The sequence below is a fragment of the Rhinatrema bivittatum genome, chromosome 1 (assembly GCF_901001135.1).
Source record: "Rhinatrema bivittatum chromosome 1, aRhiBiv1.1, whole genome shotgun sequence".
Classification (NCBI taxonomy): domain Eukaryota; kingdom Metazoa; phylum Chordata; class Amphibia; order Gymnophiona; family Rhinatrematidae; genus Rhinatrema; species Rhinatrema bivittatum.
This window is the reverse complement of record NC_042615.1, coordinates 785,071,060-785,098,735: the sequence shown is the minus strand read 5'-3', so window position 1 is coordinate 785,098,735 and position 27,676 is coordinate 785,071,060. Positions and strand designations below refer to the sequence as shown.

The window sequence follows — 27,676 nt, the reverse complement described above, 5'->3', positions numbered from 1 at the left end:
ATACTAACAATGAATGCAATGGTATCACCTATAAATTACAATGCATTGTGCATCGAGATTACATATTGATAAAGACAAGCAGCAAATACACACCCTGGGGCATCTTTGCCCCCCCCCCCCCAAAAAAAAAAAAAACCATCATCAGGCCTGCTCGAACCTCCATGCAAGCCACAGACTCGCCCACCACAGGAGGAATTACTGTCAAGGGCGAGGTCCCCTGAGTGTGCGAGGATTCTCCAGATTGTTGGCGCAATCTGCTATTGCACTTCCCAATTCTCTGTCAAGTTGGTAGTGCTGATTTTAAGATGGAGGACTTAGCTGACTTGGAAGGAGGAGCTGCACCGATAAAGCACTGTGGTGATAAAATTGGTAGAGCTTCAGCTGGGGAACATATTTATGCGTTGTTCCCTCCATAGTGAATGAGAGACCAAAGGGATGGATCCTGCGATATTTAATATTTTCCTAACGTAGGAATGTTGTGACTTCCCTCAGCTCTTGCCGACTTAGTAAGGTGGCTTGTGACAAGTCTGCAAACACTGAGGCTCCTTGATCCTCCCAATGCCAGCTATTTTGTGCTTTTGCCGCTTGTGATCCTCTCCTTCATTGTATAATGATGAAAGCAGACTATATCTCTGCTTCGGTTTATCGAGAGAGCACACAATGCATGGTGTGCTTTATCGAGCTGTATACTGGAGATAGGGTCGTTGGGCTCAGAGTTAGCAGATGATAGTATAAACTGGCAGAAGCTAATGATGATTTCTGTGCAATTTTCAGTTCCAGAGGACTCCTTGATGCCACGAAAACGCAGGTTGCTTCTGCGCACGCTGTTTTCCAGGTCTGCCAGTTTCAATTTTAACATCTGATTATCCTCCTGTAATTCTTCACAAGTGGACTTTATATTTTTGGTTAATTCAACCTGGCAGTCAAGTCTAATCTCCAACTCGTCCACTCGATGGCCCATTGTGGCCATCTCCTCTCTCATCTTGTTCATATGCTCCAACATTTCTTGGCGATATTGTTTAATATCCTTACGAAGACTAGCAAACCATTCTCAAAATTCTGAACATGTGGGCTGTTCAGAATCAGTGTAGTTCGCAGGGTCTAAAGCCATGGAATCCTCCTCCACATCGGGCTTCTCGGCGCCATCTTGAAGGTCGCTCATCCCTTCATCTCGGTCCTCAGCAGCACTCTCGCTGTCTTTACAATAAGAGAAGTGGCGAAAATCGATATTTTCTTCTAGGAGATCATGGTGTGTTTTAAACTTGATATTAAGTTCCAAATTTAGGGTTTGTGCTCAAGAACAGCTTCAATTATCTTAGATTGTTTGGACAGCGCCGGGAGCTCAGTCAAGCTGCCATCCCTGCTGATGATGTCACCTCCTCCTACCAACTCCCTTCTGATGAAGCTTGCTGCCATGAATGCTAGACATTTTGAGAACACCCTTGGGATTGCATCTTGTCTTCACTGCAAGCCTCAGGAACTTTCGATGGGAAAGATGAATAGGGATATGTGAAAAAGCATATGTCAACGATTTTATTGGAGTTTTCCATATTATTAATACAAAAGGAAGAAAGATGAGGTTCTGACCTTCCTTCAGTTTACAACCAAACTTTAGGATTCATATACATTGTAACCAACTGCCTTCTACCCCCTCCTCAAACCCCCCCCCCCACTTCAGCATTCATCCCTCCCTCCACCCACCCCCCACCCAAGAAGGGGAATGAAGTCAAAGCAGAAGGTAGTTTTTCGCAGCATATCACTCAGCTATCCGGAATAATCAAGTCAGTCATTTAGGACGAGACTACGAGCGCGATGAGGAAGGTGTTGCAAGTAAGTGTTCCATATTGAAAGAAACAATCGCTGTTGTCAAGGAGATTCGAGACGCCAAACTTTCCATGGTCATTAATGCATGAAAGTGGTTCCTCCAGGCCCAGAAGGATGGTGCTGCAGGTGACCTCCATACTGACAAAATCACTTGTTTTGCAACTAAACATGCTTTTTGCAAGAGTGAGCGTGAGCCAGGATCTCAAATCCTGACAGGGGAGATACAGCCAAATAAGAGCCACAGTGGAGACACTGGGAAACTTGTATCTAAAATGTCAGCCATATATTCCGCTACCCAGCGCTAAAAATGGCGCACTAAAGAGCAGGTCCAAAAAACATGTGATAAGGTACCTAATGTAGTGTTACGAGTGCAGAGTGCCGACTGGGTTATAGTCAATTGATGTGCTACCTGAGGGGACACACATGCTCGGCACATAAATTTGAACTGCAACTCTCTGTAATACATGTTGGTAGAGATCCTGGCTACGCATCGAAAACATTTACGCAAAATATGTTGTGTAACAGTGAAGTCTCCATCTCGATTCCAGCGGGTTTCCAACAGGGAACAAACATCAAATTGTAGTTTACAGCGCAGATATTTATAGTACAAAGATAAAGAAGGTACACAGGTACGTTCAAAGTGAAACACTTGGTCTAGTCCCTGAAATACCGAAGGTTGCTTGGAGACTTCAGGCAAAGTATTAATGTAGTGGCGTATCTTCAAATATGGGAACATATGAGGGATTCCCAGGTCATAAAGCGTACCAAACTTTGTAAAATCCAAAATCTTCCCCTCCTGAGAAAGCAAATGTTCCAGACATGTGATTCCTTTTGACTCCCACACTCGAAAGGAGCCCGACAGATCCAGGGGAAAACTCATCATTCCCCCGAAGAGGAAGGAAATGTGCAGAGTCGGGATATCTGTAAAATTTTGGATAGTCTGACCCATGTAAGCCTAATGGGTTTGAACAATGCGATCTGTGACAGAAATGTGGGAAGATGTGAGGATTTGGCCTGCAAAACATGTGAGACAGCTCGGGGATAGGACACTGCCTTTTCCGCCACCAGCGGGACATAATAGGATTTATCCACTAGCCAATCCCGGATAACTCTCAGGTTACAGGCCAAATTATAGAGGGCCAGATCCGGGATCCCAGATCCGGGATCCCCCCATCGCAACATCAACCAAGTAAAAGGCAATCGAGATTTCCCACCTCTCCATACAAAGCGGCGAAAAGCATATCAAGTTTTACCAAGTCTCGCCGTTTCAACCAGAGTGGTATGTTTTGCAAAAGGTAAAGCCATTTTGGTAGAATGGTCATTTTAAAGAGAATGATTCAGCCACCCATGGAAAGAGGTAAGTTACCCCAACTAGTCAACAGTTCCAGAGTTTTGCTAAGCAATCTTGGGACATTGGCTTTGTAAATATGCTCCGGGTCTAAAGGGAGGAGTACTCCAAGGTAGCAAATACTGTCTCCAGCCCATTGCAAGGGAAAATTTCCAGACCATTGCTCTTTCAGGGTCTCCAGGAATGCCAAAGCATCTTTTAGATCTAGAGCACACAACTTCCTTGGTTGAATAGACCGAGGGGGCCTCAAAGTGCATGCACCTATACAGTGCCTGTCATCTAAGCAGAAAAGTCATCTAAGCTTTTCTTGCAAAAACTAGACATGTTTCATATCCCAGGTGATCCCGATAAGTTAATCCCACATGTGGGCAATTTATCAAATCGCATTAAGGCCTTATTGCAGGCATTAGGGTCCTAACGCCCGCCATAACGCATGGCATTATAACAGCTAGCATGACTGAATGCTGGAAATAACTACACTTTTTTTCCTTTTATCGCAAATCCTGTTTCGGGCGGGAGAAGGGGAGAGGGGGAAAGAGGTACACAAAGATGAGATTTGTACAATGTACTCTCAACCTAGCTTGATAGCAGCTAGATAGAGAGTGCTAACTAGGTTGAGAGTACATTGAACAAATTTCATTTTTGTGTACCTGTCAACACTCCAAATCACATCAAATCTTCAGTGATATGTAGTGTGCTATTCGTACTTCTGACTGTGCATATAAAACCATCCCCCAAAACCTCACTCAGAGTTACTAGTTGCCCCTCTTACAGTGGTATAAATAGTTTACCTATATGAGACCTTATAAAGAGTCTCTCTCTAGCCAACAGCCCCAAAATGCAGTGTAATACTGTCTGGACACTTCGCAAAGTGAAAATATTGTGGGTGATATAACTAATGCTCATTGTGCTAAAATACAGACCGCAAAGAACGAGGTAAAAGCTTACCAACGCTAGCAGCGGTCGACTGTCGATGGGGGGACCCCGGGATGGGGAAAAAGTTTTGAAAAGTTCCGTGAGGAAAAAGTTGTGAGGATTTCTCACAGAGCTCCTGAGAACCGCGAGGCAACTGCTGCGTGGAAAAAAAGACTGAATGGGGACCCCTGCTGGATGCAGGGTTAGTGGCATGCTGGGCATGTTCAGTGTGCCAATCAAAGTTTTAGAAACTTTGACAAAAGTGTTCAGTGATAGGGCTCCATCCTGATATCACCCATGTATGAGGACTACCATCTTGCTTGTCCTGGGAGAAAGCATGTGTTGTGGTTTCTGGAAAATTACCCTAAACAGCCCCTTTGTTTTTTTTGCAGGTGCTATTTCAGCAAAGTTTATAGCAAAATGAGGAATCTAGATCTAAAACTGGTGTCCATGAAGTGTCAAGTATCTGTTGCCAAGCAGATTCTGTTCAATATTTTTGTAAACAATATTGCTGAAGGAATAGAAGAAAATTTGCTTTTTTGCAGGTAATTTGCAATAGAGTGGATACCCTTGGGAAAGCGAACAGAAAGAGAAGCGATCTAAGGAATCTTGTCACATGCTTGAATGGATGGCAGTTAAGATTCAATGCAAAAAAATGCAATCTCATGCATCTAGGGTGCTGAAACCAAAGGAAACAATGCATGTTTAATGAGAAGTCCCTAAAAGGATTCAATCAAAATATAAGCTGCTGTGCTGCTATTGAGAAATTTAGTAGGATATGAATATGAAGTTTCCCTGTATGCTTCACCATTTTTACAGATAATAGAACCAGCAAAGAGGATAAACTGTTCCTGCAGGATGGGGTTTAGAGCTGCAGGTACACCAAGACAGATGCTCTCTCAACCATTCCATCAAAAAGATGCTAATTAGCAGTTGTACAGACTACTGTACTACATAAACAATTAATGGCTGAAATTTTTTTTGCAATTGTTTTTCAAGCTAGTTAAATTGGCTTTGATGATATAAGCAAAACTCTACAGTGGATAATGAGCTTAATTTTTTCCACTCATAAAACTGCTATTAGTAGTTTTAATGGCACAGGATTGTAACTCATGTTTATCTAGTAATTTTTTCCACCATTGTTGCAACATACTATCTACTCCCCTATACATGTGTTCTCCAGCTGTTTCAGGAGACTGGACTGGATGTTTTTAGTAATTTTGCATTAAATCATATTACAAACATTTGAGGTATAAATATCAAGGTTTTGACCTCACTACAGAAATGTCAGATATCACTGAAGTAACAAGAAACTAAAGAAAATGAAATCTTGAATCCCAGGTGGTTAAAAAAAAACAACCAGACTTCTAAGGTTCAGAAATGAATTAGGTTTACAAGAGACAGATCATTCACATGCTAACAAGTAACAAGAATACCAACCCATGTCCAATACATCCTTAATTCATGTCTGCTAGAAACTGGAAGGGTAATGGCAGATTGAGAATTTATACATATTCCCTATTTCTTACATACTTTCTGTAAACGTGCTGTTTGCTACTGCAGAGAAAGAAAGACTACATGAACCTTTGCTTTAATCCAGTTAGGTAATTCTTATATTTGAATAAGAATTACCTAACTGTATTAAACTGAATTAACTCTTTATCCACAATACCTACTTTCTTTTATCACAATTAAATTAACCTTTTCAGGCCTCACCTTTGAGCAGGATTTAACTCCTCTCCAGTTTCCTTGTGCCCTACTGCTATATCAACCTTGCAACTACTTTTATGTCTCAGGTATGTCTTTCTTTCCCCTTAGTGTAGAGGTCACTAAACTATGGACTATGACACAATTTCATGTGGCCCGGTGGTGGCAGAAGCAGGTACCACTGCTGTCTACCTCAGACAGGACTATACCATCACCACAAGCAAGGTCAAAACTCATAAGCCAACACAGCAGGTTATGAACCAGGAAACTAGGGTTCAAATCCCACTGCAGCTCCTTGTGATGGGCAAATCACGTTACTCTCCAGTGCCTCAGGTACAAACTTAGATTATTTATTTATATTTATTTTTAATTTTTATAGACCGAAGTTCTTGTAGGAACTACAAATCAATCCGGTTTACATACAACTTTTAAATGCCCAAAAAGAGTAGGGGGCTTTACATAGAACAATTAAACAATAAAACAGGTAACAATAGAACCATAACAATAATGATGGAACAAACAGAATAGATAACCAATTAAACATAGTAATATAGTAATAATTATTATATAGAAAATAAATATAAAAGATTATAGGGAAACGCCTAAAGTACCTCAATATAACCCGCTTTGAAGTGGTGGAAATTGGAAAATAAATAAATCTTGTGACCCACACAATCAGGATGTACTGACCCACAAATTTCAAGTATGCTTGCAGTGCCAGTACAGTACATGCCAGAATAGGTAGCCTGGCAGGAAAAAGCTTTAATAAAAAGGGAGTGGAGGGCATGGCAGAGTAACCAACTTCTGAGAAATATAAAAATATGATTACTGACGCTAGCCATTAAAACTCTGGGAATCCTAACTCCCCCACCACCAGCAGTTCAAATTGCTGTGAGGGTCAGACAGTCGTGCACCTCCAAGAAACTCAAAGGTGCACGACTTCTAGCCTCCTCGATTTGAAATGTAGCCCTCTGAAATGTTTGAGAACCCCTGCTTTCGTGTGAAAGACATCCTTTTCTGTTGTATCTGTATAGGTGAAAAATCATAACTGTATTCAAAAGTGGGCCTTCTGAAGTACTTGATGTATTATCAGCACTATTTAAATAACAGTAATTAAATACTGTTTATAACCTGCCATTAAAGATGAAAGTATGGAAAAAAATGCATACTCCTAGGATGTGGGATGAGGAATCAAACTGTAACTAGTACTTAATTTCTAGTTTAAAGAAAATAGCATACTATACCTGTATTCAGCACCCCAGCCTTTAACAAAACTCATTCTTATGGTGCACATTCTAGTTAACTGGTACACTGCTTCAAAGCCCTGATTCACAGACTGAGCCAGAAGAGCAGCAAATTCCTGGTTATTAAAGATCTTCAGGTTGCAGCCTGTAATAACACATATGAACAAGACAAAGTCATACAAATAATTATTATGGGGTAGATCAACACTAATCAGAAGCTTCTAGAGCTATAGTAGTTCATTTTCAATGTGCCATATATTCCAAGAGGGGGTGCCTAGCAGCTCTTGATTAATTATTTCAGCTCCTTTTCAAGCAGCTGCCAAAAGATACACCCCCAGAGAATAAAATGCCAAAAAAAAAAATGCCAAAAAAAAAAGTATAGCCAGTATGATGCCACTTAATTACTAGAGACCTATTTCAAATTACTTTTTCTACAGAAATAGGTATTTAAATGGAGTCACACAAATTGAAATTTTAAAAAAATCTAAGGAATATCTGGAAATAAAAATATCAAATCAAGATGGTTTATTGTAGAAAAAAGTATGATGAACATTCTATATTAACTGAGACCCAATACATTTCTATGCAAAATCCCTGATTTTGTGCCCCTACCATACCCCTTCACACAATGCTCCAAGTTTGAAAGATAGATCTTTGCCCACACCAAGGGGCCAATGTAATAAGCTTTGCATTAAAACCGTGGGCTAAATTCAGCACAGTGTTAACACATGCGCTAAAACATAACTTCCCAATGCAGTAAGCTAATAGTATGCTAATGTACTGGGGACATGCTAATCCAAAAATGCATGTAGAAGACATGAACAAAGTACATAAAATGATTTAAGCCCATAAAATGTTATCTGCACAGAAAGTTTGACTGCATAGTGTTTTCTGCACGTTAAACATGATTTATGCACAATGTTTTACATGCATAAATCAGTTAATGTATACAAAACATAATTTAGGAGCATTAATCATAATTTGTGAACATAAAAGCTGTGCCCCTGAAAGTTCTGCACACAGGTCAGTTTATGTGCCTAACGCATCTCTCATACTTTCTGTGCACAACTCTGATGCATATAGTTACGATGCACAAATCATGCTCACCAACCTAATTTTGAGTGTAGAAAAAATGATTCCTGCACAACTGTTTTCTACATATAAATGCAGAGTACAGGATCCCGCACTACAAACTACAGGCTCAACCCCAAGGATTAATTCTAGCCCTGGAAATTTTACTCCACCTGTGAAGAGAAATTAAATTCTCAGCATTAAGAAAACATGGAATTAAGCCTACCCATCTCTCTGTACTGGGCAGTAAATAGCTAGTGCTTTGAACATCATGGGATTTGAAGGGAGGAGTGCTAATGTGTGTGTACAGTTTTGAGCACTAAAAACTCTCTTGCATCAGGAGTGAAGCTGTACAAACAACAAAATGTGTGCACAACCTGAGTAAAATACTGCTCACAGCCCAAAACACTGTATTACATACTGGGCCAGCTAACTGTAAAAACCTAACTGGCTGTATCTGAATATAACTGGTTAGGCTTTTTTTTAAGTTATCCCCCATGACTGCTTCTATTTCCTGTGCTGCAAACAATGCAGGTAGTTTATGCCTCTGCTCTGCTTCTAAGAGAAGCAGTGATGGAATACAGGGAGCAGGTGAGTTAGATCTCGCTTTCAGCAGGGGGACTGTTTTGGTTTTGAGGCATGGGATTTGGGGGGGGTATGGCTTGGCCAATTTGGATTGCAAGTGGGTAGGAGGTGAGAAGCTACATTCAAAATTATTTTAAAAGGGTGAAGGGATGAGAGGGGGGCCCAGCCTTAGGACTGTAGTAATTTTCATTAAATTTATGAAAAGTTTGGGGGGATGCATGGTCTCACAGAGCCATATATGAAATGTAGAGGGTGTGGAAAGAAATGGACTACAGAGCCCTATATTTTTTGACAGTTCATACTTAATCGGATATCTTTAAAGATATCTGGTTAAGTAGGAATATCCAGCCATAGTTTATAGTTAAAATTGGCTGTTAGCCAGATAACTTAATTGCTCCCCAAAAGGTCCCTCTAAAGCCTCTTTTTATCTAGATAAAATCTAGCCGAATAAGGAGTTGAATATACCAAACATTGCCATTTAGATGGAGAGAGATATTTGTTTAAATGGCTTTTCTATATTGATCACTTCATATTTGAGTTTTTAGAACTCTAGCATGGATACCATCTAGTCCTGGTGATTTGTTATTCTCTAGTTTGCCAATGTGATTTATTACATCCTCAATTAAAACAGACTGTTTTAGTTGCTCAATCGTCACCGTTAAAGAATGTTTCAGGTGTGGGTACATTCCCAACATCCTCCTTAGTATAAAAGGCAAAGAATTCCATTTTTCTACTATTTCCTGAGCACCCCTTTTGCCCCTTGGTGATCTAGCAACACAATTGACTCACAGGTTTCGCTTTGAATGTACTTGAAACAATTTTTTTTTTTTAATTAGTTTTTGCCTCACTGGTAAAGCTCCTGACATCTCCACAAGGCATATACATTTGTTTTAAATGAATGGCACATCTCAACTTGGACCTCCTCAGCATCTACTTTACCCTGGTGAAGAATGAGAGCAGGAGCCATGTCAGTTTGCTCCTGCCCCTTTCTTCATGAGTAATCCTTATTGAAGGGTTAAGTGGGGGTTAGGGTGTTCCTCAGCCCTGGCAAATTTTTCTGGGGGAAGAAACTGAGTCCCCCGCTCAATCCAGCCAGATAGGTCTTTTTCATGTAGCATTTTTGGTGGGTGGGATGAAGGTTGGAGGGTCTCAGGGAGGTTCCATTTTTTTTTTTTGAGGTTTTTACTTTTAATGTTTCCCAAACCAAAAGAAACAGCGATACTGGACCTGGTGCTTACAATGGGGACAGTGCTTTTGATGTCACAATGGAAAATCTGGGATCCAGTGGTCACTGAATAGTATGGTTCACTTTAAAGTGCAGGCAGAGATGGTTCATTCTAAGGAAAGGATCCTAGATTAGTGCTTCTCAACTCAGTCCTCAGGGCACATCCTAGCTAGTTATTACTTTTATCCTGAAAACCTGACTGGTGAGGTGTGCCTATAGGAGAGGATTGGGAAACACTGTTATAAAGTAACAGCTGAAAAAGTAAGAGAAAATGGTTATAATTCCATAAAGTACAACAGATCACAGAAAGAGTAAGACCAACAATATTGGAAAAGCTAAGAAGCTGGGAAAGTAGTCAGGAGAGCAAAGATGCAAATGAAGAAAAAAGCAGAAATGTAGTAACAGCTCAGATTTGTTTTTTTCCAAACATGTGTTAGTGAAAGGAGGAAGCACAAAAATGACATTGTGAGAGGTGAAAGGGAGGAATTGTAGAGGCTGACGAGGAAAAAGCAGAATTGTTTAACAAATTTCTGTCCAGTATTCTTGGAGGAAGACCATAGAAGATGAACACAAATAAGATTGGAAGTTATGTAAACCTCAAATGATTTTCAACAAGCTTATGAGCTAGCTTAAAATGTAGATAAAGCAATGAAGCTGGATGGGATAGAGGGTTTTAAGGGAAAGCAGAGTTGTTTACCTACAACACATGCTCTGAAGACAACAGGGCATCAGTCCTCACATATGTGTGACATCTGATGCAGCCCAGCAGAGAACTTTTGTATCTGTTTCTATAACTTATTTTGCCTTACTGGGCATGTGGGCCCCTACAGTCTTTAGTATTTTAAGCCGCCAATTCCAAGGAGAGGTGAATGGGGTTTGTCAGGACTGACGTCTTGCTGCCCTCTGCGAACATCTGTTACAGTAAAGTACCTTTGCTTTCGCCAAGGACAAAGCAGATGGCAGTCCTCACATATGGGGAATACCTAGCTATAGACTGCCCCAAACAAAAAAGGGGGAAGTGCCAACAGTAACAACAAATGTTTTGGTGGCAGCAAGCCTTATGAAGGGCAGCCTTGACCCAATATAAGGAGCCCTAGGAGGGAGTGGAATTGGTTCTACACCTCAGATTCTGCAGGATAAGACTGGCCAAACCTACCGTTGTGTTAGGAATTCCTGTTCAAACAGTAGTGCGATATGACCGTGTGGAGAGAAATCCTTCATACAGGCTGATCTTAGATGAGCCATCGATGCTGCCATAGCTCTAACAGTCAGCCTTGACATGACCCACCAGATTCAGTGCGCTTGCGCATAACAGATAGCAGATTTGCATTTCCTTCTAACTGGATAAACGCCTTTTGACAATGGTAATCCCCAGTTTGTTGGCTTCAAAAGAAACAAAAAGCTGGGTGGGCTTTCTATGGGCTTCAGTCTGCTCAAGGTAAAAGGCAAAAGCTCTTTTGCAGTCCAAACTGTGCAGTGCCTTTTCACCTTGGTGAACATGTGGCCTGGGAAAAAGTTGGAAGGCGAATTGACTGGTGCATCAATCGGACAAGAGGAATGGAAAGAACTTAGAAAACAGCTGAAAAGTCTACCTAAGACACTAGAAGGGGAAAAAGATGACCAAGGGGCCCATATACAAACAAAACCTGCCAACCTTTGCTGAAGAAACAGCTGAAGCAGGAGAGTGAAGAACAGTCTACCAAACTGATCACCTCTTTCGTCGTTCCCTTTTCCAGATAATTTATAAACAAATTATAAAAGGCACCAGTATCAGTACAGATTTGGGGTACTCCACTGTTTACCCTCCTCCATTCTTTTAACCAGTTCGCAATCCACAACAGAATATTGCCTCTTGTCTCATAACTAATTTTCTCAGGACTCTCATGAGGAACTTTTTTCAGAAGGTATTCGAAATCCAAATACACTATATCTACCAGCTCACCATTACCCATATGTTTAGTAACCCTTTCATAAAAATGTAGCAGATTGATGAGTCAAGACCTCCCATGGGTAAATCCATGTCTGTGTCCCAATAAGTCATGTCTTTCTGTATGTTATGTGATTTTGTTCTTTAGAATTGTTTCTACAATTTTTCCAGGCACTGAAGTCAGGCTCACTGATCTATAGTTTCCCAGATCTCCCCTGGAGCCCTTTTAAAAAATCATTGTTACATTGTCTCCCCTCCAATCTTCAGGAACAGAAGACAATTTTAATGATAGGTTACAAATTACTAGTAAAAGACCAGCAATTTCATTTTTGAGTTTTCAGAAATCTGGGAGTGTATACCATACGGTCCAGAACATTTACTACTCTTTAGTTTGTCAAGCTGCCCTATTACATCTTCCAGGTTCACTGATTTGTTTCAGATCCTCTGAATCTCCATTAAAACACCAATTCTGGCATGGTTATCTTCCCAAATACCCAAGCAAAGAATTAATTTAATCTTTCTCTTATGGTTTTGTTCTCTCTAAGCATCCCTTTAACAGTGCAAGCAGTTCCCTCATAGGTTTCCAGCTTCTAATGCATCTGAAATTTTTAAGAGTTTTTGCCTCTATAACAAGATTCTTTTCAAAGCCTCTTTGCTTGCCTTAGCAATGTTTTCCATCTAAGCTGCCAGTGCTTAATTTTTCCTATTGTCTTCAGCTTGATCTTCTTTCCAGTTTTGAAAAGTTCTTTTGGCAAAAATAGTCTCTCACTTCATCTTTTAATCATTACATCAGTCATTTAGCCTTCTTTCACCTTTTATAATCCATTGAATATATCTGGTCTGAGCTTCCAAGATGATATTTTTAAACAATGTTCATGCCTGATATAAACTCAACCTTTGCAGCTGCACCTTTTAGTTTTTTTCTATTTTCATCATTTTACCAAAGTCTCTTTTGAAAGTTAAATGCAAGAGCAGTAGTTTTCCTTTATGTCCTCCCTCCTGTTAAGTCAAATTTGTTCAAGTGATGAACACTGCTGCTCATTACTATTCTCTCTCGCACCAAACCCTGCATTCCACTAACAATTAGGTCGAAAATAGCTCCTCCTATTGTAGATTGCTGGATCAGCTGCTTCAGGAAACAGTAGTTTATTTCATTTTATCTACATGCCTCACCTCCCTAATACGCCCTGATGTGACATTTACCCAGTCAATATTGGGGAAATTGAGATTTCCCATAACCATTGTACTGCTAAGTTTGTTTGCTTTCCTAATTTGTTAGCATTTCATGGTCCATCTCTTCATTCTGGCAAGGTAAGACGATCTTATACTCCATCGCTATACCCTTTCCCATGACATATGGAATTTCTATCCATAAGGATTCTACAATGCATTTAGTTTCCTGCAGGATCTTTATCCTGTTTGATTCTATGCCATCCCTAACATACTGTGCCACTCCCACAAGTTCATCCAGCTTATCACTGTGTTACAATTTGTATCCTAGTAGAGAACTATCCCACTGTTTATCCTCCTTCCACCAGGTCTCTGAGATGCAAATTATGTCTACCTCTTCATTCAGTGCTATACATTCTAACTCTCCCATTAGACTTCTGGAATTTGCATACAAGGTATATTATTTGCATATACAACTTTCTTAGCAATTGTATATACACCTTTTTCTGTTCTTTAAAGCCACCTGGGCTAACAGGATACTCCAAACATTTTATTAGTACCTTTCAAAGATACCGCTATCTGAACAGTTTAAAAGCTGTTCTGTCTCCTTTTTAAACAGTGCCAGCAGCCTGGTTTCACTCTGGTTAAGGTAGAATCTATATTTTTCTGAATAGGCTCCCCCTTCCTCAGTTCCTGACAAAACTATAGCTCTCTTCCCTGCATCATTTCATCCAGACTTTACAGCTCTGCCTATTCTGGGGTCCTGTGCATGGAATGCGGAGCATTTCAGAGAATGCTACCCTGGAGGTCCTGGATTTCAATTTTCTACCTAAAAACCTAAATTTGGCTTCCAGAACCTCCCGCCGACACCTTCTATGTTGTTGGTACAAACATATACCATGACAGCCAGCTCCTTCCCTCGCTCCCTATAACAAGCAAGAGCTGCCACTTGAACCTTTAAGGTGTTAAGGGCCAAGCCTTTATGCAATCCTTTCTGTAAAAATTCCAAAATTAAAGAATTTCCGTTTTGAGAGGCTGAGAACCTTGCTCCTCACACCAAGCCTCAAAAACCTTCCAAACTCTAACATAAGCTATCCTACACCATCGCCCCAATCACATCAATCATTAACAAATATCTCGAAGAAGGCGATCTTCCAGACACCCTTAAAATGGCAACAATCAAACCCATTAAAAAAAAAATGGAACCCACTGAGCTCAATAACTACCGCCCCATCTCAAACTTATCATTCCTGGCCAAACTAACAGAAAAGTGGTCCTGAAACAATTGAATGAACACTTAGATATAAGCAAAATTCTATACCCCACACAACATGGATTCCGGAAATAACAGCACAGAAACACTTCTCAAACTATCCAACACAATACTAAAAGGTTTCAAAGGACAACAATACATCCTCATACTACTGGACCTTTCTGCAGCCTTCGATACGGTCGACCATCAAACACTTCTCCACAGACTAAGGTTTTTCCAGTTAGCCCAATTTCAGATAAACGGGTTCAACTCCTTCCTTCTAAACAGATCATTTCAGGTAAGCATTAACAACTCCATTTCAGAACAAATTCCTCTTGAAACCGGAGTGCCACAGGGCTGTGCCCTATCTGCCACTCTATTGAACATCTACATACTCCCCTTATGCCAACTTCTTTCAAGCCTCAGCATCACTTACTATCTATACGCAGATGACATTCAAATACTCATCCCTGTAACTAATACAGTTGAAAATGCTCTCAAACTAGTCGCTACCTATCTCACCACAATAAAAAAATACTCTAAATCAAATGAATTTATGCCTTAACATGGACAAGACCGAATGTATACTGCTTGAAAGAAAAAAATCAACTTAACCAACCCAAGAACTCAATACAAATAAACACCACGATCAATCTAAGTGAAAATGTAAAAGACCTGGGGATTTGGCTCGACCCTGAACTGAGCTTCAAAAAACACAGCCATGAAAACCAAAGAAGGATTCTACAAGCTCTCAATACTTGAGACTAAAACCACTCCTAAACTAACCTGAATTCAGAACCATTCTTCAAGCCATAATATTCACAACCTTTGACTACTGTAACTCACTACTAATAAGACTACCCAAATCAACCACATGCCCTCTTCAGCTACTACAGAACGCCACAGCGAGAATATTAGTCAGTCACAAAAGAACGGAACATCACCCCAGTACTAAAGGAATTACATTGGCTGCCCCTAGAGAAACGCATAGAATACAAATTACTTTCCATAATACACAAAAACATACAGTGAAAAAGAATGTCTAAATACTATATTCCAAAAACATATCCCACAACGCAACACCAGATCAGCTAATAAGGCCCTGCTCGCCATCCCATCAGTAACTACTAGCCTCACTAGTATTAGAGAAAGAGCAGCTTCAATAGCCGGATCTCACCTATGGAACTCTTTACCTGAAAACGTAAGTTTACAAAATGACACGAAATTATTCAAAAAACTTAAAACATGGCTATTTCAACAAACTTCCAAAGAAGGCATCGGTTAACAAAAGCCTCAACAGCCTTACACATCAAGATAAACCTCTGCACCAAAAATTCGGACAAATAAATATTACCATTGTTTAACAGTAACCAATAGTTACCCTGCCAGTTAGTAAAGTTAAATATGACCATCCCACCATTAGTAAAGCGAAATATCACCATGTTACTGTTAGCAAAGTTAAATGTTAACTGAATGCATATGTTTTAATTGTTATACCATTCATTGTAAGAAGTTGTTATATTTGTAAACCGGAGTGAAGGCTTGTTACATACTTCGGTACATAAAAACACACAAATAATAAGCAAGCCAGAGATGTAGAAAAATTTTTGGTCCAAAGCAAAGTGTAAATCACTGAAGCAGAATAACCATGCTTCAACAACCTAGTCCTCTCAAGGGCCAAACTGTAAGACAAAATTTATTTATTTATTTAAAGATTTTATATACCGACATTCTTCAATGATATCACATCGGTTCACAGCGTAACAAACTAGTGCCTAGGCGCTTTACATAGAACAAGTTTATAAAGAACAAGTTTAACATAATACAAATACAACATGTTAACAAGAGGGGAAATTGAAAGAAGGGGGAGATATAAAGTTAAACATGGAATAAAATAACATTAACAAGCGATAAAATGAAAAGGAGGGGGAGGTAAGAAATGAGAAATAAGTTAAATTATTGTTATTATAGTAATAAGAAGTGTAAGAATATACAATATGTACAATAAATGGAATAACATAAGATATAGCAATTGTGCCGAAAACGGGTGACGGGGAGGAGAGGGGAGGGGGGAAATGGAATAGGCAGAGGGGTAGGTAACACGTTAGAGAGGGGAGGTTAGGAGCATGCTTTAGAAAATTGACCCGGCCCGTCATGAAGAATGGATCCCTGCCACAATAACTCCTTCCGGAGCGGTAGTCTGAGGACTGCCCACCAGCAGCCTCTGCAGATCAGCGTACCATGGCCTCCAAGACCAATCTGGAGCCATCAAAAGTATGGTTTGAGTCTGACTTGCAATCTTTCGAATGATCCTGCCTATCTGTGGCCAGGGTGGGTAGGCATATAACATCCCACCCGGATGAGAGCATCGATACCCACTGCTTTCAGATCCCTTCTGCGACTGAAGAACAATGGAACCTTTGCATTGCTGGAAGTCACCCTCAGATCTAGAAATGAGTGACCCCAGCACTCCACTATGAGTTGAAAGGCTTCGTCTGCTAGCTCCCACTCTTCTGGGTCCAAGCTCTGGTTGCTGAGAAAGCTGGCCCTTACATTGACCATTTTGGCAATGTGGGAGGTGGATGTGTCTAGATGTTGCTCTGCTCATACTATAAGCGCATCTATCTCCTGACACCTGTTGGCTTCTGGTTCCGTCATGATGACTAATGTAGGCCACAGTGTTCGCATTGTCTGACATTATCCTGACCGCCCAAGCCTCTAGATGCTCGGCGAATCTCAAGCATGCCAGCCAAACTGCCCGTGTTTCCAACCAATTGATGCTCCAGTGCCGTTCCTTGGCATTCCAGCAACTTTGTACCAGCAACTCCCGACAGTGCACCCCCTAACTCAGAAGGCTTGCACCTGTTGTGAGCACTAACCAATCTGGTGTCTCCAAGGAAACTCAGTTCCTGAGACTGCAATTGGACGCTCAAATTCATTAAGTGAAGCCTCACCATGTAGTTCTGCAACTGTGGTCTCCATTGGAAAAGCAACATACACTGAAGAGGCAACATGTGTACCCCTCGCTCAGGGGACAATTTCCAATATGGCTGCCATCAAACCCAGGACCTGTAGATAAGACCACACTGTCGAGCGACTAAGCCTTCTCAGGGTATGAACTTCAGCAAACAACTTCTGAATGCAACACTGACAGAAACACTCTGCCCTGCTTCGTATCGAAACAAATGCTGAAATACTCCAGCGTCTGATACGGCTGTAAGCTGCTCTTGGCCAAGTTTACCACCCAGCTTAGATTCTGCAGTAAGGAGACCACTTTGCAAGAAGTCAGGTGACTTTCACACTCTTGGCCCAAATCAAGTCATCCAGTTATGGGTGAACCAAGATGCCGTCCTTGCACAAGGATGCCACTACCACCACCACCATGACTTTGGAGAAGGTCTTGGGAACAGCAGCCAGCCTGAAGGGCAGGGTCTGAAACTGATAATGGCAAACCACAAGAAACAATGTTCCCGGAGAATGGGAATATACACATATGCTTCCATCAGATCCAGAGACAATAGAGATTCCCCTGGATTGTACCTTCCATTATTATGAAGCACAAATGAGTTGCCCGCAAATGCCGACTGACTTCTTTGAGAGCCAGGATGGGTCAAGAGTCTCTCCTTTCTTGGATACAAAATAAATGGAATAGCGGCCTGTATTTTCTTGCTATTCAGGAACAGGAATTACAGCCTTCAAGTCCAACAGCCTCCTTAAAGTAGTCTCCACTGCCATCCTCTTCTGTAGGGAGTTTCATGAAGAGATCATAAAGGCATCTGGAGGAATATGAAGGAATTCTAGAGCATAGACTTCCCTTATCGCTTCCAGAACCCATTGGTCAGATGTGATCTGGACCCACCTCTGATAAAAGCGAGATAGATGCCTGCCTATCTCCAGCAGGGGAGTTCACATCGGTTCAGAAACTTGCTGTATTCATGCGGAATCACTGCCACTGTCCTGTTCCCAAGCTCCCTGTCCCCTACCCCCCTCCCTAAGTCATCTTGCGCTTAAGTGCTCCTTTCTATTACCATTGCCACTTAGCTGCATTTCATTCCCCCTCCCTACCTCGCCAAGCTCCTCTACCCTGAAAGCTCCTCTATCCTGAAAGCCCTAATCCCCCTTAAGATTTGAGTTAAGTTCTGAGTTAATTCTAAGTTATATTTATACTAAGTTATCATAAATTCATCTCCCTTGTTATATGTAACTTTCTCATGTTTTGATGTAAACCGGTGTGATAAGACTTTTGTCCTGAATATCTGCATAGTAAAAAAGAAGTAAATAAATAAATACCTTCATTGTGAAGGTTGAGAGGCTCCAGTCCCGGAGCCCGCATCCTTCTGAGGCTGTGTCGTGCAAAAGGATTGAGAACTACTGAAGAGACTAGGTCTATGAGTAGTTGCTCCCCTATACCGGTGTTTTCGTCCTTAGTCTCTAGAGCAGCCACTTGCCTGAAAAGGATGCGAAGCTGGCTTCTTATCCTCCAACAAATGAGACCTGGGATTCTCCCCATCTATTTGCTATCTTCTCCAACTAACTGCCAAATAAAAGAAAACCCGTAAAGGGTAACCCTTGTGAGACTGATTTGGAAATTGTGTTCACCAACCAATTTTGCAGCCATAGCTGACATCTAACTGCTAGCACAGAAGCAACCTCTCTGGGGTCAGTGTGAACAAGGTCACAGCCCGCATCAGCTAAGGCAGAGGCTCCCAGTTCCATTACTGCTCTGCTATTCAATCCCCGCTTCCTCAGATTCCTTAGAGAAACTCAGATTAGCACGAGCATCCAGGGAACACCACGAAGCAATTTGCAAATTCAACTCCATGGACTTAAAGACTTGCTTAAGGATAACATCAATTCTATTTATTTTTATATACTGACATTCGATTTGACATATCACATCGGTTTACATTCAGGTACTGTAGGTATCCTAAGCATCCTTTAAAGTTGCCCCCTCCTTCCACTGGAATGGAGGTCTACTTGGTAACAGAACACACCTGCGCATCCACCTTCAGGAAATGCAACTGCTTTCATCTTCGGATCCAAGGGGTACAAAACAGCCAAAGTGTACTCCCACCCCCCTTTAAAGCTTGCCTCTGGCGCACTCCCTTTAACTTCAATCAATTCTTGAATTGCATCCAGTTGGATCTCCATGTTTAGGCACACACCAGAAGAAAGCAGGAAAGGGCACACCTCCTGATCAAAACCACCAATTTTCCACAAAACAAAATGAAGGACTGATACTTTGGAAGTTAAGCAGCCAGCAAGTGTGCTCAGTAACAAGTGCTAAGAGCAAGAGGAGACTAAACACTCCTTCAGGAGTGCCAAGAATGATATCCTTTCCCCAGTAGACCAACAATAAACCGGTGCTGGGGAGGATGTGATGTCAGAAGTGGAGAAAGGCAGGAAGTATTTCAAAAACTAAGTTGCTGGTCTTCTCAGCAAATGATGCTATACCTATCTGCAAAGCTTGGGTTAGAAGTAGCAGAAACTTATCACTACAAATTAAAAATAGGGACTGTAAAACCATTTGGTTACCTCTGCATGTGCACGCACACATACTATTCCTCCATATATACAAGATGACTAGCCAACAATTATATACACTCAGATGTTCTTGTTTCTCCTTTCACTCACATGCTCATCCTAAATTTCCTTAGGGAGAAAAAAAAAAAATCTTGTACTCTAGTGCCAGTACCCTAACATTAAGCAATGCTTCTAGAAATATTTTCACATCTGCTGACAGAAAAATGGTACTAATACCATGAACTGCCTGTTCAGAGGAAAACACTACTCCGTCCGTACTACCATTGAACTGCTCCATCATGGATGAAGAATGTTGGCCAACTTGTAAACCGGATGATGCTCCCTAGAGCATAGGAAAATTGGTTCTTACCTGCTAATTTTCGTTCCTATAGTACCACAGATCAGTCCAGACTCCCGAGTTTGCCTCCCTGCCAGCAGATGGAGACAAAGTTTCAACGACACTGTACATAACCCAGTGTGCTATCTACAGTCCCTCAGTACTGACCTGTACCCAAGCCAAGATGACAGCAACAGCCATAAATTTCTAAGCAAGCTTCTAAGCAAACTTGCTCCACTCCAACGAGCCAGAATAAGGTGAAGCTGCCCAAAAAGATTATGGAAAACTAGTTTCCCAAATTTATCGTATGTGATCAGCATTGAAAGTCTCCAACAACTCCGCACTATATACAAAGTAACAGCACGAGTGGCAGACTCTCCCCTCCCCGGTAAATGGGCAGGTCTCTGGACTGATCTATGGTACTATAGGAATGAAAATTAGCAGGTAAAGATCAATTTTCTTTTCCATGTACGTACCCAGATCAGTCCAGACTCCAGGATACCCTAAGCACCCCTTAAATTGGGTGGGACGTGGAGAGTTCCACTCTAGAACACTCAACTAAAGCACATGGAAGCCGAAGCCCCGACATCCAATTGATAATGTCTAGCAAAAGTGGGCAACTTCTCAGTAGCAGTCCTGCAAATTTCATGAGGAGACACCTACTACGACTCAGCCCAGGAAGTTGACTGAGAATGCATCAAGTGCGCCCCTAAACCCCTGGCAGCTGGCACCCTTTAGAAATGTAAGCCAACTCGATTGCTGCCTTCAGCCACTGCACAATCTTAGCCTTAGATGACTTATTTCCCTTCTATGGACAACTTCACAGTTCAAAGGAGGTGATACAATCTACAAAGGAAGTGATACAATCTATGGAAGTCATGTGACCTTTAGATACCTCAATAATGAATGCCTCCAATTAAGAGCCAAAGCTCCCCTGCATGAGGCGCAGGGCAGTCCAAATACATATAAACTGGAAGCTCTACCGTTTAAGATGGAACGCCAAGATTACCTCAGGCAGAAAAAAAGAAGGCCCCATGCATAAAGATACCCCTGAATCAGACATCTGTAGGAAAGGATCTTGACATGACAGCACCTGGAGCTCTGAAATTCTCCTGGCTGAACAAATAGCCAAGAGTCAAGTCCTTAATTGCAGCTCTCTTTAGTGATTCAAACCAAACTCTTTATTGGTTCATCAAGCCAAGCCTCACACAATCCTCTAAGGACTAAATTCAGATTCCAAGATGGAAAAATGTTCCGTACCAGAGGACGCAAGTTCTTAGCTCCCTGAAGTAACCATAGAACATACGAATGTGCGGACAGAGGATGACCTTGCACCTTAAGCTGGAGACAATCCAATGTTGCTACCTGGACACTCAGAGTTAAAGGCCAGTCCCTGGACCAGAACCTTTCTATATAAAAGCCAAAATATGCAACGCTGTAGCCTAAACAGACTGAGGCTGCACTCTGAAGAGCAGATCAGGACTCTAAGATCCTACAAATTTGCACACACATCAAGGATGTAGAAAGTGGAAATAACCGCTTCAGAATATCCTCCATCTCAGTTTTTTCCTCTCAGAAGTGAAACCATAAGACAGAAGTGAGCCACTTGACCCCAAAATATTGGGCCCTGGTGGAAAACAGTCGACCGATGTCTGAACTTCAGGGGCCTGTCTATAGCCACATTGATCAAATCTGGGAAGCACGGTCGATGTGGCCACTTTGGAGCTACCAGGATCACTTTGCCTAGATGCTTCTCTATCCGCCATAATCCCTTGTCCACCAGAGGCCATGGGAGGGAAGACAAAAAAGAATCCCTTGGTATTCTTTCATCGGGATAGCCCCATCTTCCGTGAATGAGACATTGCTGCCTATGACAGCTCCTATTCCCTGGGGTCTAACTTTCTCCAACTGATAAAATCCACCTGAATGCTGTTCACTCTGGCGATGTGAGACGCTTCCAGCCACTCTAAGTGCTGTTCTGCCCAGAGAATCAACTTCCGGGCCTCTTAAGCCGGTGACTGATTCTTGGTTCTGCTTTGATGGCTGATGTAGTCCACCGTCGTCTCATTGTCTGATAGGATCCATACTGGATGACCACGTAACCTTGACAGTCAGGCAAGAAACGTGAAATGCACTGCTCATCTCTAACCAACTGATAGGCCATAATACCTCCTGTTTTGACCACTGGCCCTGAGCCAACTGTTCTTGCCATACTGCCCTCCATCCAGAGAGGCTTGCTTCGGTGGTGACTATTATCCAATTCGGAATCTCCAACCACATGAGACTGATAAAATCAACACTACAAAAGACTGTCCTTTGCTTCCCCCTCTAACAGAAGAGGAAGATAAAATTCTTCAAATAAAGATTGCAGTGGGAGAAGATCCCCCTGCAGAGGCTGCATAGGTGCAAACACCCAATGCATTAATTCCAATGTTGATGCCATAGAACCCAGACCTGTAAACAGTCCCAGACCCTGGGCACCAAAGCTCTAGCAGAAGCCTAATCTGACTCTGCAATTTCAGCAATCTCTCATGAGAAACAGTCTGTCAGTGTTGAACGGAGCTCCCAGATATTCCAAAGTTTGTAAGAGACCTAAATGGTTTGTTGCTAGGCTCACCACCCATCCTAGAGACTTCAAGCACATCGGTATCTTTTGTACTGATTGTCGGCAGAGATAATTTGGATTTTGCATGAATAAGCCAGTTATCCAGATACAGAAACACCAACACACCCTCCTTTTGCAATGTGGCTGCCCCACCACCATCACCTTGGTGAAGGTACATGGAACCGTTGCCAACCAGAGGGAAGGGCTCGAATAAAAAAATGTTCCCTTAGGACTATGAACCTCAGGTGCTCCGGCCTGATGGCCATGTGCAGATATGCCTCTATCAAGGCAAGAGATGCCAAGAACTCTCCCTTGCGTACCACCACGATGACGGACCTCAAGAGTTTCCATGTGGAACATTGACAGCTGCATTTATCTTCATTAAATCCAATATCTCTTGAATTGGATATTGGGGGTGGGGAAGAGACAGGATGCTTAACTTAAAATTGACCTCCAGCCTCACTAAGCATGTTCAGGGTCTGATCCAACAAACTCAGCAAGACATATCTGTGTAAAAAAGAAAAAAATATGAGCTGAGTCTTAAGTGGCTTTCAATCATACACAATTTCACCCTCTTCTGGAAGCAAGAAAGCCATCAGAATCCTCAGATATATCATGATCCTCACCCCCTTGAACATTACCAGGGACAGCTTCCCTGCAGCATTTGCCCGCCATGACTGACAAATGGGAGGCCCAGGTACAGGATCCCTACATAGTAGGTTGCTTTGCCTTTGTTGGGCACCCCTGCAGAAAGGTCTGCAGGCCCTGGAAACATACCACCCAGGAGGAGGATGGATCTATACTGGAGTCCATAGGCTTAACAGTGCACTCTCCAACCTCTTTCGGGGAAGCTTCTGCCTTCGAGAACAAGGGAGGAGAACTGACCATTGCTTCGTCTCCCACTCCACTCTTCCTCCAGAGACACCATAGGCTGAGGGGACGTCCCAAAATGGGCAAAAGCTGTAGTAGTCAAGTCACTTTGAACATCTAAACAGCGCTGACACAAATCGAGAGAGTGAGGACTGAACTGCTATCAGACAGTAAGCCTCACAGACAGCAAAGCGCTTGGACCTGTTTATCCCCGGCGCCTAGCTCTTCTGAACTTCGGCTCAAGGCCTGTGTGCATACCAATGCCATCTAGGTGTACATGCACAAGTAGCTGTGCAAAAGCGCACTCAAGTTTAGGTTGCAGAGGTACACGCTCAAATCTAGGCCGCGGCCTTACACGCCCAGGTCCCAGCACATGCACACGGTGAGAATGCGTGCACACACCTACATACACGAGAAAGAAACTGCTGCAGAGGCCTACCACATGGCTAAGTAAAGCCTGCCTGCATTTAAGGTCTGGATCAGTTTAACATCCGGCACCGAAAATCATTGGCCTGAAGAGCTTCTCAACAGCTCAGGCCTCTTGATAGGCTGAGAATCCATGGAGACTGGAGCCAAGAGCCAGTATCTTGCTAAACATGCCTTATGCCTAAGCAAATTAAAACCAGAAGACCTCTACCAGAACAAGAGTCTCCTCCTTAGTGCAAGTGCCTCTGCACGACAGGGAACCGCCGGCAATAGCAGAGGAGGGGATTCCCCTTCCTCTTCCGCCGAAGCTGCTAGGGAATTGAAAATGGCCGCTGTTTCTACGCTGACTGGTAAAGCCTCAATGCTAGACCCCGTCACCTGTGAAGCTTGTTCTACCAGTGCGATCATGCTTGACGCAGACCCCAGAACACTTTTGCTGCATGCACACACCATTCCTCCCCGCATCCACAGCACCACCAGCACCTTAATGGCAAGCAGAGGGAACAGTCCTTCAGCGCTATGCAGCTGACACCTGGTCTCCTTCGCAGGCAGAGAAGCTGCTGAAAAAAACCATCGCTAGTTCCCTGAGCTGCTGAGGTAGCTTCCCTCCCTGGAACCTCGCTGCTGCACAGATTCCTTCACCTGGTTCTTTGTTTTTTTATTTCATTTTATTTATTTATTTTTTAACTCTGAGAACAAATAAAAGATACACAGAAACCAATACTTTCTTTTGGTGCAGAGGTTCAGGTTCCAGGAGCACAGGCCGCATGGTAGATCAGAAAAGAGCCAGACCACTGGCTATTCAGTCTTTTTGCCAAACTTCAGCGACCCAGTTCAGAACAAACCATATAAAAGGGCTACTTCCCTGCTCCACTGGGATTTAGTGCAGAACTGCCAGCAGGTCCCACTGCTTTCTCGTAGGGGATGAAGGATCTGGACCACCAGATGTCCACCTCACGGACCTCTGGACAGAGTTATTAGAAGGGTCACCAATCCCCTGCTTTTCTGCCTCAAACCAGGGGGATGGCTCCACCAGGACCTCACAACCCCCTGAGAGGATCAGGAAATTGTGTCAATCTGGTTTTTTTTCGCTTTCTCCAGACATCTACCATCTGCTAGAGAAGAGGGACTACAAGTGGCACACTGGGTTATGTACAGTATCAGTGAAACTTTCTCTGTCTCCATCTGCTGGCAGGGAGGCAAAACCCAGGGCAGACTGGATAGACCATTTGGTCCTTTTCTGTCTATATTTCTATGACTGTTTCAGGTAACCAGGTCAGTCATTGGAGCTATTTTAATGACTCAATCAGTAAAAAATGGAGGCGTCAGACATCTACAAATTTCAAACTCTGGAAAATATCCTCACCTGGACAGGTGCTACCCAAGTTATTTAAATGACCATATCTTATGAAAAATGAATTAATACAAATATAATATTCACTATCCTGTTTGTAGTGAGATACAAACATTCATAATAAAACAGACATATATTAAAAACACAACTGATCATCCAATGCTCTTAAATCAAAAATGCGCCTGGACTTTACTGACCAACTATGTCAAAAGCCTGTTGAAATAAGTTTTCAGAATTTTCTTGAACTTATGGCATTCTATCACATGATGAGCTGGCAATGCGTTCTATGTTGGACATATGACTGAAAACGTTCCCATCCCTCATTAAGGCAGACTAATCCATAATATAATCAGGCTTGGTAGTGTGTCCGTCAATGCTCATGCATGTTCCCCAGCCCGCCGATAGATGGCGTAGGCGGCTCCCTGGCCGCCTTGGAGGCTCAAACACGCTGTACAGCGGCCATGTCACCACACCAGCTACAAGAGGTACTCCTGGGGGAATTCAGCGCTACTGCGGAATGCAGATTTTGCACAGAATTCCTCCCTCGCCGACGATTTCCTCCCTCGCCGACGATTTCCTCCCTCGCCGGAAGACTATTCAAAACCGGAAGGACAGCGGCCATCGCGGGACAGGCAGAAAATAGCAGAGGAGACCCCGGCATGCTGCGAACGGAGCGTGTCCCGTGGCACACGCTCCATTCACGGCGAAGATGAAGGCCCGGTGTGCTATTCGCGGCGAAAATGGAAGGCCCCACGTGTGCCGCGAACGGCGTGCCTTCATCTTCGCCGCGAACGGAGCGTGTGCCTCAGCATGCCGGGGAGGGGAGGGTGAGAGAGCAGGAGGGTGTGAGAAAGAGCATGGGGGGGGGGGAATGCCTGGTGAGAGAGAATGTGTGTGAGAGAAGGGGGTGACAGAGCATGGTTGGTAAGAGGGGGGCGGGGAGGGTGAGAGAGAGCATGGGAGGTAAGAGAGGGTAGGTTGGGGGATGCTGGTGAGAGAGAATGTGTGTGAGAGAGGAGAGGGGGTGTGGGGGAGTGCGAGAGAGAGAGCTTGGTAAATAAACTTTGCCAGCCCTGGCTTTAGCAAATGTGCCTCCACGTCCCTTGCCCTGGGTGAAAATTTCGTTTTTCCTTTTCAGCTTCCATACAAGAGTATATGTGCCAATAAAAAGGCTTGCCGCCCGGGTGTAGAACTGGTACAGTTGCTAGTTTAAAATAAGGGACCTCTAGTATCCCTAACTACAAGAATGAAGATTGCACACAAGCTGATATATCCTTAAGAAAGAACCAATACAAAGAGGGGCTTCATTATTTAATACTTTATGAACAATCATGGCTACCTTGTATTTTGCGTGTGATGCAACAGGTAACCAATGTAAGGATTTCAAAACAGAAGTTATGATTATGAGAACAAACACCAGTAAAAACTCACAATCAAATTGTGAACCATCTGTTAAGCCCTTATCAATTTGACATTTAAACCAATGTAAACAGAATTACAAAAATCCAATTTAGCGTACACAAGCAGTTGTAGAACAAGTCTAATTCTGCAATGGACAGAAATGGTTTAAACCTTTACAAAAAAATACATCTGTTTCATAAATCACTCCCATGTTTTAGGTGAAGCCCTTTCACAGAACACTTGTCAAAGTTTCTAGAACTTTGACTGGCACACTGAACATGCCACCAACCCCATGGCCACACACAGGGTGCCCCTTCAGTCTTGTTTTATAATAGAAAAGTATGAGCGAAAAATAAACACAACAAAATGTAGGCAAATCCAACTACGTGGGGTGGCGGGCGGGTTTCGCGAGGACTAACATCCTGCTGTTCTGGTAGAACATCTGTTACAGATAAGCAACTCTGCTTTCTCCCAGGACAAGCAGGATGGTAGCCCTCACAGAAGGGTGAATAGCAAGCTGCAGGCTGCTATCAGAATACCCTACCAACAGTCACCCAATAATGTGCAACAAGCACAACTGGGGTGCTGTTGGCAACAACAAGGTAGCCTGAATATCACACTGGGCCCTAGGAAGGAAGAGTTGGGTTCTTACACTAGAAGCAAATTACAAAAGGACAGACTGGCCAAAGATGCTGTCCTGTCGACCATCCTTGTCCAGGCAGTAATGGGCAGCGAAGGTGTGGAGGGAGCTCCACGTTGCGGTCCTGCAGATTTTGGCAATAGGAACTTCCCAGAAGTGCGCCACAGACGCTGCCATTGTCCTCACTGAGTGCGCTTTCACTCATCCCTCGAGCGCAAGGCCTGCTTGCTGGTAGCAGAAAGCAATATAGTT

The 27,676-nt window shown here is 42.7% G+C and overlaps 1 protein-coding gene across 1 annotated transcript in view; it reads right to left on the bottom strand.

Moving 5' to 3' along the window:
* SMAD2 (SMAD family member 2) overlaps positions 1–27,676 on the bottom strand; it is a 267,476-nt gene that overhangs the window by 24,487 nt on the left and 215,313 nt on the right. Inside the window, 1 exon segment of the mRNA XM_029580444.1 lies at positions 7,039–7,183. Within this exon segment, the coding sequence (XP_029436304.1) occupies positions 7,039–7,183 (145 nt within the window).